Source organism: Carya illinoinensis, chromosome 5, assembly GCF_018687715.1.
Source record: "Carya illinoinensis cultivar Pawnee chromosome 5, C.illinoinensisPawnee_v1, whole genome shotgun sequence".
NCBI classification, from domain to species: domain Eukaryota; kingdom Viridiplantae; phylum Streptophyta; class Magnoliopsida; order Fagales; family Juglandaceae; genus Carya; species Carya illinoinensis.
In genome coordinates this window covers 790,742-807,219 of record NC_056756.1, presented here as the reverse complement: position 1 = coordinate 807,219, position 16,478 = coordinate 790,742, and the positions used below count along the sequence as shown (strand labels likewise).

The window sequence follows — 16,478 nt, the reverse complement described above, 5'->3', positions numbered from 1 at the left end:
AATGATGCAGAATTGAGAAAAAAGAAAGAAACAGTCCATGTTGCCACTATTATAATGTGTCTGTGTTGATTGCCCCAGAATGTGACTCAAATCTCTGCTTTATTTTGCGCGTTGGCTTCTTATACATGAACAGGAAAAAGTTCCCACTTTTTGTTGAAAACTTAAAATGGTGCAAAAACATTGAACTCCTTAACCAATAGAGATGTTTTGGGTACCATGCCCAAATCTAATCATCTGTGTTCAAGCACGCTTTGCAACTTTTTTTGCTATATTCTTCTGCAAATACCAAAGCAAAAGTTATAGACTTTCTATTTAAGAAATGCATTTGAAGCAGGGCATGACGGTTCGTTCACTGATAAGAAGAGAAAGATCAGCTTTCAGAAAGGATTTAATTGCTTGTCATATTTCCAACTACCCACAAACATATATAATTATGCATATATTAGATTGCTTATAGTACTAATTAAGAGTCATTTTCTATTGCTGCGAAAACTTTTGTATGATGATGATTAAACAACCATTTTGAAGAGAAGATCTAAGCAACAGTACTACAGCTATAACGTTGTAATCTTTGCCATGACATATAGTATTCTTATACGAATCATGCACGAAAAGCATATATATGAGCACCTTGATAAGTTATGCATGGAGGACCTATGGAAAAGCTCTCTCTCTATATATGATCTACCCTAAATTTTTTGTCGTCTCTCTGCCGTCATGATACCCTGTCATAAGTTATAATCACACTGCTGCAATCATTTGAACGCACCGTACCATCGTGTATGCCTATATATGTATGCAAGAGGTTTATTTTCCATCCTACGCGACCAATTAAAGAAGGGAAAAGTTTATACTGCGCCTAGAGTTTTTCACTTCTCCCCCCCCCCCCCCCCCCCCCCCCCCCCCCTCTTTTTAACTTGAGTTGGAAACATGTGCCTGCAACAAACAGAGGTTGTAAGAAGTAAAAGATGATGATTATTAATATATCATTATCATGTTGTTGAATGATCAATATATAATTATGTTGGATGAATAGGTTGCATGGAAGAAGGAACCAGTGGAAGCTTTTCTTTCTCCAGCTTTATTCCTTGATCTCCTTCCTTGCCCTACAGTGCTGGGACCAACTCTACGTAATGTGGGATTGAGAGCTTTATTAGAAGATGGAGTAGTCTTAAAGAGAGGGGCGCTGAAAAGTAAAAGTAGAGATAATCTGCTTTTGATCTTCCACTTCAAAAGAAACGCAAAAGAAAATCCATGACCCTCCCTCCTCACATGGAAAAGAGTGCTCTTGTATTAGCTCGAACTTATTCACAATCTCTCTCTCCCTCAAAAGAAAAATCCATGGCCCCCCATACATGGAAAAGAGTGCTGTTGTATAAACATGAACCTCTCTCTCTCTCTCTCTCTCTCTCTCTCTCTCTCTCTCTCTCTCTCTCTCTCTCTCATGTGGCCTTTGTCATAGAATAGTGGTTTGGCTCCACTGTCCACATATGTACGATGCCCTTATGGCAAGTGACTTGGGCAAGGGATGCTCTTTTTGAGGTGTCTCTATCTGTGTTATTGATGGGCAGACCTGCCCTTTTGAAGGGTTACTTTCTCATGTGGTCCGTCTGTCGCTGAAACTTAGCTGGTCACCTTATGTCTGTGTAGGTTGGTAATAGGATACCCGAGGCGAAGTAGTCTTATATATGTTGTAGGTAAAGTCCAAGAGGGAACATCTCAACTTCACTTTTATCCAAATCTTTCATGCCGGCCCCTTCACACCAAGCCACCAGCTTACACACTAATTATTTAATATTCACTCAACTTTCACTTAAAATATCACAACGTATATATGATTGATGCTGATCAAATTAAAGAGGGTAAAGTGATTGGAAATCCTCGGATTTGCAAATGAAAAGAAGATATAGACATAGTTGTCGCAAGGGATCTCTTTCATCCTGTAGATTTTTGTTAACAAAGTGCATAATACTCCAAAGGATGGTGGGTCTATTGAATAATATTAATGCTAGCATTCATATATTCTGGTGAAAGCTGGGTAGCAGCAATACGTATGGTTCTGGCCAAGGAAACAGATGATCATATATATATAATAGTTATACGTGAACATTAATGTATATATATATATATATATATATATATATACGCGGGGAACCCGTTTTGCATTGCATGAGTGCATGAAAACCTGCATGCCATTGCTCGATCTCCTGGTAGCTAATTGCTCTAAATTCTCTCTTGGCCGCGGGTAGGCAAATATTTATTTACTCTTTTTCTCGTTTTTTTTTTTTTTTTTTTGCGACCAATTAGACTATAGATCATGGGGTTGTGGTACAATTGTCAGTCATTCTTTTCTTGTACTACTACAGCAACCATATATAGTAATAGATATAGAGCATATCATGAGATATGTTGCAAGGAGCGTGGTTTCACGCTCCACTCGTGAGGGATGAAGTCCGAACTCCGAAGTGCAATACATGTCAGCTGGGTCCAATTCATCATTTATATATCCCCACATATAAAAGTCATCAATCTGATCAGTAGTACCATAGGCGAATGGATACCCTACATACGTACGTGACAATCAATTATCATTTGAAGCATTTGGCCTTGCCAGATCATGCAATTGGGCTGTGTATATTATTATGAAAAATTATTCAAGCAGTTATAGAATATGTAAATATTCTATATTTTTTTTATAAAAAATAGATCATAAATCTTATAAAGTCTATATAAAAAAAAAAAAAAAATTAATAGTAGATTCAATTTTTTAAAAGAGTGCACGAGATTAATTGCACAACTTAGAATTATTGATGATTAATTTCTCTTTGAATTATTGATAAAATCCTTTTAATTAACTGCATGCATGGCCCTGTATAAAAGCTTATTAAACTAGTGAAATCATGAGTACTACTACTGCATGCAAGGAAAAGCAAAAAGGAAAATCAACCAGAACTCGACCGATCGAGTGAAAATCTTCTTGATTCTCGAAGTTCATTGCCTTCACCATGCACTAGTACTACTGGTACTTAATTTGGAGAACCCTAGCTAGAACATGTTCATGAATTCAAAGTGTCAATTACTTCATGATGCGCTTATTCAAACAAATACCTTGATAAATAATGTTAATCATCTGCTTCCTTTTTATATATTTATTTCGTGGCGCTCTGTGTGTGTGTGTGTGGGGGGGGGGGAGGGGATAGGTGCTTGCGTTTTATGAGTAATGGATAACCAAGAGACGTTGGACAAACATTAAATTAAGCAGCTCGAGATAAAAAGTGAAAGGAACAAATTAAAGGGAATGACACCCACATATATCGGCGCCACCTACCGGCCTAAGCTAAGGGCAGTACGTACTAGACAATATAATTATGATTCCAGAGATGAAATATGAGACTGGCCTGAATGGAAAGAACATTATTCCATTGACTAGCTAGTTATGTATCAAAGCCAATTGAGCATGCATATGATCATGAGTCGGCCCGCATAAATGCATGCTTGAAAGACAAAGCTCAATATCGAGCAGTACTCACGCTTGATTTCAATTCTTTGAATTAAACATCTTTGGCAATACCCCCAATTAATAGATCGATCAGCTTTCCTTCAAAAGATGGCTGGCTTGTATTGACTTAAAAGGACAAATGAAACGTCTTTAGAAGGTGGCTATCGTCCTTATTGATCATGATCTCATGATGCATGCATGCAGCATCCGTTGATAAAGATACAACAAGAAAAGAAAAAAAGAAGAAGAAGAAAGGAGTAAACATCAATGGAATTATGTAAAGGAAAAGGAAAAAGGATAAGAAGGGAGTTGGGTTTAAGTTTGATGGGAATTAAGGATTTTCTCCGAAAACGAAAATGTTGCCTTAACCCAAGGAAAAAAAAATCTATACTCAAAAGCAAGAAAGAGACAGAAGTCTTATGAGGTATCTCTCTCTCTCTCTCTCTCTCTCTCTCTCTCTCTCTGCAACAGATTAAGGTAGGGTTGAATCCAAACGCTGAAATGAATGAAACAACGAAGCAAAAGTACTAGTGTAATAGCGGCCACCTGCATGCATATCTACTTACCACAAAAAGTGGAACCTTTGATATATATACACACACTTCTTTTATATATATATATATATATATATATAAAAGAAGTGAGTGTTTCACTTTATACGATGAGGTTGGAGTTAGGCCCTTGTTTAAAGTGTGCACAAACTACTCACGAGCAAAGCGACCTTAGACTGCTGACAGGAAAATGGAAGCAGCAATTGCAAGCTAGCACACTTCCCTAGCTATTTAACATCGTGGCAGTGACTAGTAGTTCTCATCTGAATCAGACGCAAAAATTAAAAAGCTATATCCATCAATCCAAGACATGTTGATGCTGCATGGGTACTTTTCTTCCTTAATTTGGATTTTATATATCTAATGGCGCCTTAATTACTAGCTGATTGTCTTCCATTGCCCCCACGCCACTTTGAGACTTAGTTTTATCATGAGACGGAGACCATATATATGGTACGACCACTGTTGCTGCGAGAGAAAAAAGTGAGCTCTCTCTCTCACACCGCAAACCTTTTGCTTTACGTGAGAGAATAGGAATGTTGGAGGTGACCCGTACGTCTACGGCCAGCCCAGGCATTTGAAGAAAAATGAACAACTTGAGAATTCGACGGACGGAGCTAATATATTTGATGATGATGCCATCTATGTGCATGGTGTCAAGATACGGAGTACTCCTGCGGCCTGCCGTCCTGCGGAATAAAACAGGAAATGAAGACAACTATTAAAAAAATAAAAATTTTATGTTCAGATATTTTTATATAGTATTTATGCACTTCGTTAAATGATTGGCGGTATCATTTTTTTAATATAAAATAATTATTTTGACTAATCATATTAATAAAATATATAAAAAATATATATAAAAATGACTATACGCTAAAAAATTCATAAAAATATTAGTCAATCTTAATTAAAGAGTACTAGAAAACACTACCTACTATGATTAAATTATAAAGTTATATCATGGAGATCATAATTAATTAATGGTGATTTCTTTTTTATGGAGTGCCCATTTTATTGACTTTTTCTTTGATTAATTATATATAATCGTTGAATTCTAGTACGTACGTAGTCATGATGTGTTGGCTGCAGCAGGATGTGATGGGCTAATTCATGATTGATCTCATTGAGTACTAGAAGTGGTATCTCCGTCAAGTATATATGGATTGTGAGATGGATGTAAATTATGCAAATTAATGGGATCGAGTAGTACTACTTAATTAAAGATCTATCAGTAGTTTTCAGTACGTGTATATATGGATTAATTCATGTGCTGTATATAATTTAATTTAAATTGTGAGGGCTAGCTCGCTTGCTTGTACAACCACGTCTTCATGACCAACGTACATCAGGTCAAGATAAAAAAAACATCATGTACGGTAATGTGCATGCACGGTGAATATGCATGTTAAAGTTTTAATAATGTTATATATCATACTATCATCTCACTTACATCATATTATATATGATGTGGTAAATATATATCACTATTTGATGATAAAGAAACATATAACAAATGATTATTTAATAATAATAAATATGTCACATCTTATTTAATAGGATAATTATAATATGATGTATAAAATTTTTTATATATATATTGAGCACCCAAAAATGGAGATCATAATTCGATGAACATTGATTGGAATTCCTACGTGACCATTAATATCTTCATTCGTTTTTAATTCTTAGAATATTGTTTATTAGTATAACGTTCATGATGCTTTTATCATAACCATAAAAGCGAATTAAGTCGATCAGCCACTATATATATATATATATATATATATATATAAATAATTGATAGTAGTAATAGTAGTGACGCAAGAGATCATGATAATTATGATCACGTGACTGTAACAAATAATTTATCCTGATCAAAATATGATGAATTAGTTAGAAGGCGACAAAACTAAATGATCTTGACATGATCGATGATTCACTCTATAATAATCCTCTTTTTGTTAATTATTGTGTGGGTGACGTGGGTCATAGCAATATCACTAAGGCTACGTAGGGAATAAAAATAAAAGATTATCAACAAAGCTTAATAATATCGAGTCATGGGTTAGTGGATTCATTCGGTACTACTGTACGTCTTTAATTATATATATTATTTATAAGGCCGTCGGAATTTCCATAATGCTGAGCTGGTATAAAGTTGCACCGGTCTCTCGATCGATCAGTTAAAGACTCAAAAGCTAACTATTTATCTAATTATTTATATTGTAATTGCATTAGTATTAATATAATTAATACTACTATATTTATTATTATTATTGTTGGGAACATTTTTCATTTTTAATCTTCTATTATTCGGTTGATCTTTACTGATGAAACTTTAGAGGAACTCCTCCTGTAAACACTCTGATATTAAAATTAGTTGAGAGGCGAACGTATTTAAGTTTTTAATCATCAAAGATTATCTGTATATATAGACTCGTTTGCTATACTTATCTTGTTCAGGATTTATCAGAACGGATCAAGACTTAGGATTTTGAATAACTGCATCCCTCGTTACTCTTTTTTATCTTTCCGTTAAAAGTAGCTCCATGCATATCTCTTTTCAAATTCTTATTAGTTATTCCTCTATGACCCCTAGATCCATCTTCTGGGCTTCTTGGCTTTTATTGTACGATGGACCTTCTTATACATTCCCGGGTCCTTCAGTTGGGATGATCCCTCCAATTATTATTATTAGGGCAGCTAGCTTATGATCAATATCACATATATAGCACTAAGACTTTAATTTATTTTTGTTTTCAGCGTGTATATATATATATATAGAAGATTATAAGGATCAAATCAATGTCGCGCGCACCATATAATATATACTTATTAATGCATATATAATTATTACATGAATAGATTAGACGCTGATCTTCATTAAGAAAAAATGAACCCCCAAGATTTAAGAACATTATTTATATATGGTACATGGTTACCATGATCATTATTTCTGAATTTATAGGATTCTATATATAAATTATTTTTTTGGATACGTTTGGGTCGATGATCGATATGAGACGTCGAACGAACCTGATCATGATCATAACTTCCCGATCATGACTTCTTTTCTAATAAAAAAACATATATATACGTACGTACCCAGAAAAACTAAGGCAGCAGTACTACAGCCCAGGTGACAGTGTATATATGGCATATATGTAGTAATTCGTTCGTGATGATACCGACCCCGGCCCATGCATGCCACCAGCTTAATTATACTATATATGAGAGAGTTAGATCATGATCTACTATATATATAATATTGAATAAGGTTGACTGCGCCTAGCCATATATATAATTATTATATATATATAGCTGACAATCATATATGCATGCATTTGATATGACTTTAATGTGTGTGGCCGGGATTGCCCTTATAATTAAGTGTAAGGTGGGGTTTCATGATCACCGTACTACCCTGGCCGGCCGGCCGGCCGGCAATGCTGGAAATCCAACTCATATTCACGTGGATTTGTCCACTTGATCTTGTCTTTTAGATATCACTTTCATGACTCGCATATATATATATATATATATATATATCCTATCATGATTTAATAAATTAATATCTTCATCCCTAAACCATTCTTTTTTATATCTTATTCTGATTTCCATAATCTTATAAGTTGAATCAATGCTACTAGCCGATCTAGATCTCATAGGGCTCGAACCTGACCCTGTACAATTAGATTTGAACCGACCCGATCCAAATGAACTCATTAAAGGCGCCAAACCGACCCAACCCGTTTCGAATAAAATAGACTCAGATTGAACCCGTATGACCTAACCTTTACTTAAAAAAAACACACACACACACACAAAACACAAACAACCAACTTTAGGCACATATATGAGGACAAATGACAATATCGATATCTCAATCTCAAGAAAAAAATCCCAAAAAACAAAACATGAAAAGAGCAAAATTTAGCAGAATTCATTCGGAGATGTAGTGTAACAGCCCGCTAGAAATTCAATTAAGGAATTTCTATTGACTTTAGGAATCTCGTGAAAACTCTGTAAGTTTACACGAATCGACTAATCGCATAAATTTTAGCCTGTCAACATAGTTAGTGTTATCACTCACTATGGTGCCAGAAATGCGATTTTAATTATTTGAGATAGTTAAAAGTGTCAGAATACATTATAGTCTACACCACTAGGCTTAATTGAATATTTAGAATTTTTCAGTACTAAGTTTATTACGTTTATTTTTGGAGTAAATAGTAACCTCGGTAAATGTACTGAGCGCAGTATTTTCAAAATCATAGTGTGAAATGTCCAAATTAGGATAGCGATATTTTATTTGGACACTTGGCAAGATCTTAACCACACATAATGAATAGTATTAGATACTTGGCACAAAGAGAAACCATTAGATGGAATTGTGAAGGAAATCAATGTGTGAGATCATGACACCTAAGCAAAATACACATTTGGAAAATATCTTAAGAATAGAGATTTAAAATACACATAGAAAGATTTTAGCCACCTTACTCTTCCAAGTCTACTCCACATTTGGAAAATATATTGAGCTGATTTTTATAGATATTATTGGATAGAATATTTTGAGATAATATTTTATAGATATTTTGGGTAGGAGAAAACCACACTCAACTCTCAACTCCAGCCTTATCATCTCCCTTATCTCTTCCATAAGCATCTCCAGCCATCACCCACGAACTTATCTTCATTTACACGTTTCTTTAAAAGAATATCAAACATTCTCTCTTGGACAGCTTTTAGGAGTTATTTTGCATGCCCATTTCGAAGTTTTTGTAAGTGTTTTATCATAAAGTCTCCTTCATATAAGTTGTTCCTTTTTTAGTCTAGTTTACATGGATATCTTATTTGCCCCATTTGAAGATCATTTGGTTAGTCAAATATTGTGTAAACTATAGAAAGGTCATTCTGGGAGATAAACTGGAGAATATGTTATAGTTTGGAGTTTTTGACCAAGCTAATGGATAGATATTGGTCCAAAATTTTTATGGAGTATTGTTAACATGTATATATGACTATTGGTTGAGGATTTTTGCATGATTGAAGGTTTTGATGAAATATTTGCTTAGATTTAGAAACTTAGAAACTGGAAGAAGAAAAACAGTTTCTATTTTGAGAAAGTTTAACTCTTTGGTGGTCTAAACCTATTCTAATGACTTTGATAATTTTATTGGAGGATCCTAAACATCTTATATACATGTTATATTATTATTTTGAAGATATTTGATGTTAGTTTCAAAGATATGAAATTTTATGCAAAGAGATATTCAGATAAGCCAAAGTGTGGATGTTCTTGGCTAAATTTATGTTTTGGTTAATTTTTAACCATGTGATCTTGAATTAGAAGCTTATATATGTTTTAGGACATCTTTTTAAACCATGTGATGGTTTGGTTTGAAGATCACATATTTATAAGTCATAGATCAAAAGGTTGATCAAAACAAGTTGGAAACAAAAATCAATAGAAATAGCATATGAGAATCTCGGCCCTATGGAGTTTTAATAGTTGTGATTAGTTTAAAATTTTTCTAAATTGATATTTGAGTTAAGGATAAAATTTACATGAGGTATGTAAATTTTGGTGACTTTTGGAGTTAGTATGCAAAATTCTTAAGTTATGGGTAAAACGGTCATTTTCCTACATGTAGAAAGTAAAATGGAAATTTTACTCTTTAAGTTAGTATTTTTCCATATTTCAAATTATTAGTGATTTAGTACTAACTTTTAGAATCACTAATTACAGTTCCTCGTGATCGCGCTTGAGGTTTTATAAGAAACGCGGAGATCGAGGTAAGTTAGCTTTTAACTTACTAGCAATCTACTGTGTATGTGTGCTAAGTAAAAGAATTACAGTGTATGTATGTATGTTATCATATATGTCATGCCATGCCAAGTTATCATGTAATTGTCTATTATACAGAATTTATTCTGTCATCAATTTTTATCTGTTACACAATATATTCTGTCATGTATTACTATACATTACAAATATGTCATGTTAAATATGTTGTCTGTTATATGTTATGCCATGTTACGAAATGTTACTATCTCAAGTTGGTTATGTATTTAACTACAATTGTGATGCGTAAAATACATGGGGCCACAACAACTGTGGAGTATGTATTTTTCATGTTAAGTCAAGTTTATGTAGAATACATGGGGCCACAACAACTGTGGAGTATGTATTTAACTGCATAGTGATGTGTAGAATACATGGGGCCACAACAACTGTGGAGTATGTATTTACACATAGAATACATGGGGCCACAACAACTGTGGAGTATGTATTTTTAATGTTAAGTCAAGTTTGTGTAGAATACATGGGGCCACAACAACTGTGGAGTATGTATTTACACGTAGAATACATGGGGCCACAACAACTGTGGAGTATGTATTTTTCATGTTAAATTCAAGTTTCAGAGCAAGTTCATGCTAAGTCAAGTTTCAGATCAAGTTCATGTCAAGTCAAGTTCAGTTTATGATTCAATTTAAGCTATGTCAATTATGCTATGTTGTACGCTAAGTTATGCTTTAATTACTTATGAATTTGATTATGCATTTATGCTTTTACTGTCATCCATGTATCATTAGCTTGTGTGGAAGTTTTTTGTTAACTTACTGAGATTTGTAATCAAATCTCACTTTGGTAGTCCCAACTACCATTCCCCCCGAATGGTAGATCTTGTTACAGGACCTGAAGGAGAATCAGGAGCTGATCAACTAGACACAATTGACTAAGTGACGGTGCGACATAAATGTTGATATAGTAATTAACGTAAATTACTACTTGTACGATTGAGTTGCATCTCTACTACTTTTTGGATCATAACCATTTTGGACTAGTGTTGTGATCTTAGTTGTTCAATGGATTTTTATGTATGAAGTATGTTTTAAGCATTTGAGATATTTTCAATTTGGTGCATAGTATTGCTAAACAAAAAATTTATCCGCTGCGAATATTGCATATTGTTAGATTCATGTTAGGAATATTGCATCTTATATGTCATGAACGGGGGCAGGTAACCTTGTGTTGCATGTCTCGACGCTTCAAATGTCCGTCCGATCCCAAACGGAATTTAGGGGCGTCTCATGTAGTCATCTGTGACTCTGCAAAAGCCATTTGCAGAAACTCAATGCAGTCATCTACATAAACCGTCTGTAGAAATTAGATGCAGTCGTCAAATCGTCGATAGTTTCACTGTGGTGAGTTATTCGGAATCTCAGATAACATATATTCTAACTTTACTGATGGGAGAAAAATAAAAAGAGAAAAAAATGAAATTTCTTATGTGAGAGAGAGAGAGAGAGAGAGAGAGAGAGAGAGAGAGAGAGAGAGAGAGAGAGAGAGGATAAATACAGGAACCCAGCAAATTCCTAGAGCTGAATCTTGCCATCCTCATTGTTCCCCATCCTGTACGACGTTGGCCACAGCCCATTTCAGCCATCTTCGATCACATTCCATCTTCGATCTTAGCCAATGCTTCAGGAGAACGGTGAAAATGGTAAAAATATTGAGGCAAGCATTCTGGGCAGTTAGGGTTTCATAAGTACATTATTTATAGTTGGACGAGTTGACACCAATATAAACAACCCATAATTTAGTCGGGTTGGAAACCGAGCAGACAAGGAACCGATTAAGGGCAAGTCGGGTGGGGTTATTTTAAATGGGCAGATCAGATTTTCGGGTCATCTGCACAGGCCTACTTATGCATGTGTTTTGACATTACAAGAAAATGACTTATTTTTCATTAGTTATTTAATGTCAAAATGACTCTATTATTGTAAAAAATAATCATTTTCATTTTAAACAATTCATTATAAATACTCATTTTTCTTATAATGTGGAAGATTTGTGACAAGTAAGGGTATGTATGTAGTCTATATATATCCAAACATGATTTATTCTTTGTAAGTTTTGGGCATCTCCACTAGTACCTAATTAAAGCACCTTTTGTTATTTTGCATCTAATTCTAAATCAAAAAAATCGTTTGTGTTGGTCAAATGTTTCCCACATGCTTAATTGATTGTTACCTATTTGACCCAAAATAACAATAATTAATTATCTCTCGTGTGGAATTTTGTCGCGTCACTGATTCGATCCTTATTCCAACAAACTAAAGGTTGTTCTCTGGTTTTTCCATGATTTAATTGAACATATTACAATCCATCGTCAGACATGCATGACGTTGTTAATTATCTTAAGCATGTGGTTATTAACATTTCAAAATGAAAAAAAGAAAAAAGAAAAAGCATACCATTAAGCTGGGCTGACCCATAACGAAGACCACTCTATGATTATAATTTATTGTTGTCGATTACTGTGTAAGATATTGGGTCGGGTTCAGGAAGTCCATGCTCTTAAACAACAAAACCCAGTCCAGTATTTTCCGGCCCATATCAGCCCATCTCGTTACAAAACCTTGACGGTTTGAGTTACATTGGGAGGATCAACGGATGGTATCGACCCTGACAAACTAATCCTAGCCTTTAACTCCTTATCGAAAACACTATAAAACTCGGAGCTCTAAACCCTAAAACGTTTATGCATCATAGCCAAAAACCGGTGAGTGCAGTCTCTCTTTCGTCGATCTCTAGGTAAATTCATTTCAGTTTTTCCATCCACAAACATGTAATCAACCCTTAACTCCTTATGCTTTTGTGTAATACGGATAGATCTGTTCTCATTTTTGTCGGACTTTTTGTTTTCTTAGTGTGCTGTTTGGGTCCGAGTTGGATTTAATTTCAATGCATGCTTTTTCACTCTTATATTTATGAGATATAACTTTTTGTTGTCCTTTGTATATTAAGTTTTAACGCTGTTCTTCATTGTATATGTTTGGCTTCCCTTCATGCTGTGAGCATATTGATATTGCTCATCTCCATGATGTTAATGTGAAAACTACCCTTAAAAGATTTTGGTGAGTAATCAAGGCTGGAGTCTCAATGGGGCTCTTTTTACCAAAACCCTACGATGGGGTTTTGGAAAGAAACACCGATGAGCCCGAGAATTGGCGTATTCTAATGCCATAGGCCTTTGGTTGGGGAGTTTTCCTACACATCTTTGGAGCTTGTGCTAATATCCTGTGCTTCATCATGTGCAGGGAATCTCTATATAAACACGTCTTTGTTGCAGTAATAAAAAAATATTTATTAAACTACCAAATGGGAACTCCATTATTGTTATTTTAAAAGTAAGGAATTGTGAAGCAACACAAGGCACTAAATTCATTTATTTTTCTTTCATTTATTCAAAATTTCAAAGAATTTAGATAAGTTCTCGGTATTTTAAGCGCATGGAACTCTTTTTGCTGTAAAACCCTGAAGACTTTTTCCGTAGAGCTCTTATTAATTATTATGGTGGATTTCAATATTTTTTCAGAAAATTTCAGCGACTAAAGTGATCGAACATGTTCTTGAGTTTTTATGATAGATTATCTTTGTTTTGGTAAAACATATTCTTGAGTTTTTTCAGCTTTGCAGATAGCAATAACAAGAAGAAATCATGTCTCATCGCAAGTTTGAACACCCAAGACACGGTTCTCTGGGGTTTCTGCCAAGGAAACGAGCCTCCCGGCATAGAGGAAAAGGTTTCTATTGCTAGTTAGATACCTATATGTTACTAATCAAAAAAATAAAAGTTAGATATCTATATGTTCCACTCGTTTGAGGCATCATTCCTTTGATTTCGTTATTGACTTTAGAAGTTGCTTGTTACTAAAATGTTGTGGGAACTTTCTCTCTGTTATCAGGAAAAAACCTCTGTTTCTGTTATATATAATAATTGTTTGTCCCTGGGTGTTTTTGCAGTGAAGGCCTTCCCCAAAGATGATCCAACTAAACCTTGCAGATTGACTGCTTTCCTGGGTTACAAAGCTGGAATGACTCATATTGTTAGAGAAGTTGAAAAACCGGGATCAAGTGAGTTTCCCCATTGGTCAATTGGTCGTTTTTTGTTTCTTTGTTATTGCTCATTGAGTTCTACTAGAATACAACTGGAGCATATGTTTGATCCGCTAAGAATATAGTCGATATAAACCTATGGCAATATTGAGATATATATTTTCTTTGGTCTTCCCTTTTTAACTTTGGTACTGTAGTTGAAGTTTGAGCATACTGAATAAATTTTCTTTGCTGACCAGATTTTTGTTGGTATTTATTTTTTTTGAGAAAGTTGGGCAACTTGGAGAGTTATAGGGAAACTCATTGAATGTATTTTGAAAGTAATACAATGGATTTGTTTTATTATAGTTTTTGTAGTTACATTATGGATTTGCTTTGTATTGTAGCTCACTTTCTTCATATCCTGCTGTTTCAAGCAAAAATGCGATTCTTTCTCTGTTTACGTTTCCTAAATTATTTGATAAATGACAAGTCATTGAAAAATGCCTTCCTCTCCAGAGCTACACAAGAGGGAAACGTGTGAAGCAGTAACTGTTATAGAAACACCACCTCTAGTCATAGTTGGTGTTGTTGGTTATGTCAAAACTTCACGTGGTCTGCGTTCTCTGAGTACTGTTTGGGCCCAGCATCTTAGTGAGGAGGTGAAGAGGAGATTCTACAAGAATTGGTGCAAGTCCAAGAAGAAGGCTTTCACCAAGTATTCCAAGAAGTATGAAACTGAAGATGGGAAAAAGGACATTCAGGCGCAATTGGAGAAAATGAAGAAGTATTGCACCTTGATTCGAGTTTTGGCCCATACACAGGTATTCTAGCTTAGCATCTGTATGCAACTAAACCATCTTTTCCATGCTTGTAACTTGCATGTGGGTACCCTTGCCCTGAAATAAACCTTTCTTATCTATTTGATCCTTTTGTTTCCGAGTTTCTTCCATTTGATTTTTATCAGGTTAAGTTACAATCGAGTTTGTTCCTCACTGCCATCTTGAGCTCATCTCCAGTTTGCTTTATTCGTTCTTTGCTACTTAAATGCAAATTATCGAAGTCTATCTAATGGTTGCATTATCTTTTTTGGTTTGATTTTGTAGATAAGAAAAATGAAGGAACTGAAGCAGAAGAAAGCTCATTTGATGGAGATCCAGGTGAATGGTGGAACTATTGCCCAGAAGGTTGATTATGCTTATGGTTTCTTTGAGAAGCAGATTCCTGTTGAGGCTGTTTTCCAGAAAGATGAGATGATCGACATAATTGGAGTGACCAAGGGGAAGGGGTATGAGGGTGTTGTGACCCGTTGGGGTGTCACTCGTCTCCCGCGTAAGACGCATAGAGGGCTTCGCAAAGTGGCCTGTATTGGTGCTTGGCATCCTGCTAGGGTTTCGTTTACGGTTGCCAGGGCTGGACAGAATGGTTACCATCACCGCACGGAGATGAACAAGAAAGTTTACAGGCTTGGGAAGGCAGGCCAAGAGTCTCACTTGGCCATGACTGAATTCGACAGGTTTGTTACCTTCTTGATTTTGTCTTTTCTCTTTTGGAAATATCAAAATCCAATTCGGTGGACAAGTCTAGTTATTTCCTCTTCTAGTTAGTTGTTGGGTCTTGTGTTCTTCTGTCTTGAGTTTTTTTATGATCAGGACTGAGAAGGAAATTACTCCAATGGGAGGATTCCCCCACTATGGTGCTGTGAAGGAGGACTATCTTTTGATAAAGGGATGCTGTGTAGGCCCTAAGAAGCGAGTGGTCACCTTGAGGCAGTCACTCTTGAAGCAGACGTCTAGGGTTGCTATGGAGGAGATTAAGATCAAGTTCATCGATACAGCGTCCAAATTTGGGCATGGCCGGTTCCAGACAACTCAGGAGAAGGACAAGTTCTATGGGCGGGTCAAAGCTTGATTTGCTAAGCCAGAGATCTTTTTTTTTTTTTTTTGTTTTTTCCCTAATCTGCTATAAGTCAGGGATCTGTTTGTACTCTTTTTTCATTAATTCTGATGTCTTTGTTCCTCATCTGTTCTATGGGCATGGGGTTTACTCATTTATTTTCTTGGCTAGCACTAGCAGCTGGAGTAGTTTCCATTGACAATGCCGAAGTCCTTGCTTACTGGGTAAAACAAAATATGATTTTGGCCTCCAAATTTAGTTTGGAATCTTTAATTTTAAGATGAGCAAAGTTAAGTAGAGAAAATTAATTAAGAGTTGTCCTAGGTTTAAGAGTCTAAAGAATCGTGTTCTAATTTAATCCTTTTGGAGGTATTAACGCATAAATCTGAGGCATCATTATTCGGTGAATTCTTGATTACACGGCTTGTTCTGTGGAGTCTCAGATTGCTCACCTCGCATAGAAAATCCTCATTGTGAAACCAACCAAAAAAGAAAAAAGAAGAAGAAAAGAGAGGGGGCTGAGTTTGCATCATACTGACGCCATCTTTGTCATTAAAAAGCTTTGTAGGTTTAGGACTCACGTGACTGACTGACTTCTCATAGAATCACGGCCCTTGTAGTTATAATCTTGATTCTTTTC

General features: G+C 35.3%; 1 protein-coding gene across 3 annotated transcripts; it reads left to right on the top strand.

The window, feature by feature from the left end:
* The first annotated feature begins 12,527 nt into the window (after positions 1-12,527).
* Positions 12,528-15,966, top strand: LOC122311655 (60S ribosomal protein L3-2). 3 transcript variants are annotated; one of them, XM_043126282.1, is made up of 6 exons: positions 12,528-12,658; positions 13,536-13,650; positions 13,871-13,981; positions 14,462-14,766; positions 15,049-15,458; positions 15,595-15,966. In XM_043126282.1, the coding sequence occupies exons 2-6, from the start codon at positions 13,566-13,568 to the stop codon at positions 15,851-15,853; spliced, it is 1,170 nt and encodes a 389-aa protein (XP_042982216.1). In that variant the 5' UTR covers positions 12,528-12,658; positions 13,536-13,565; the 3' UTR covers positions 15,854-15,966. The 3 variants fall into 3 exon arrangements, with proteins under 3 accessions (XP_042982216.1, XP_042982217.1, XP_042982219.1); XM_043126283.1 differs by having other exon boundaries at positions 12,592-12,626; XM_043126285.1 differs by having other exon boundaries at positions 12,611-12,658; positions 13,544-13,650.
* The last annotated feature ends 512 nt before the right edge of the window (positions 15,967-16,478 follow it).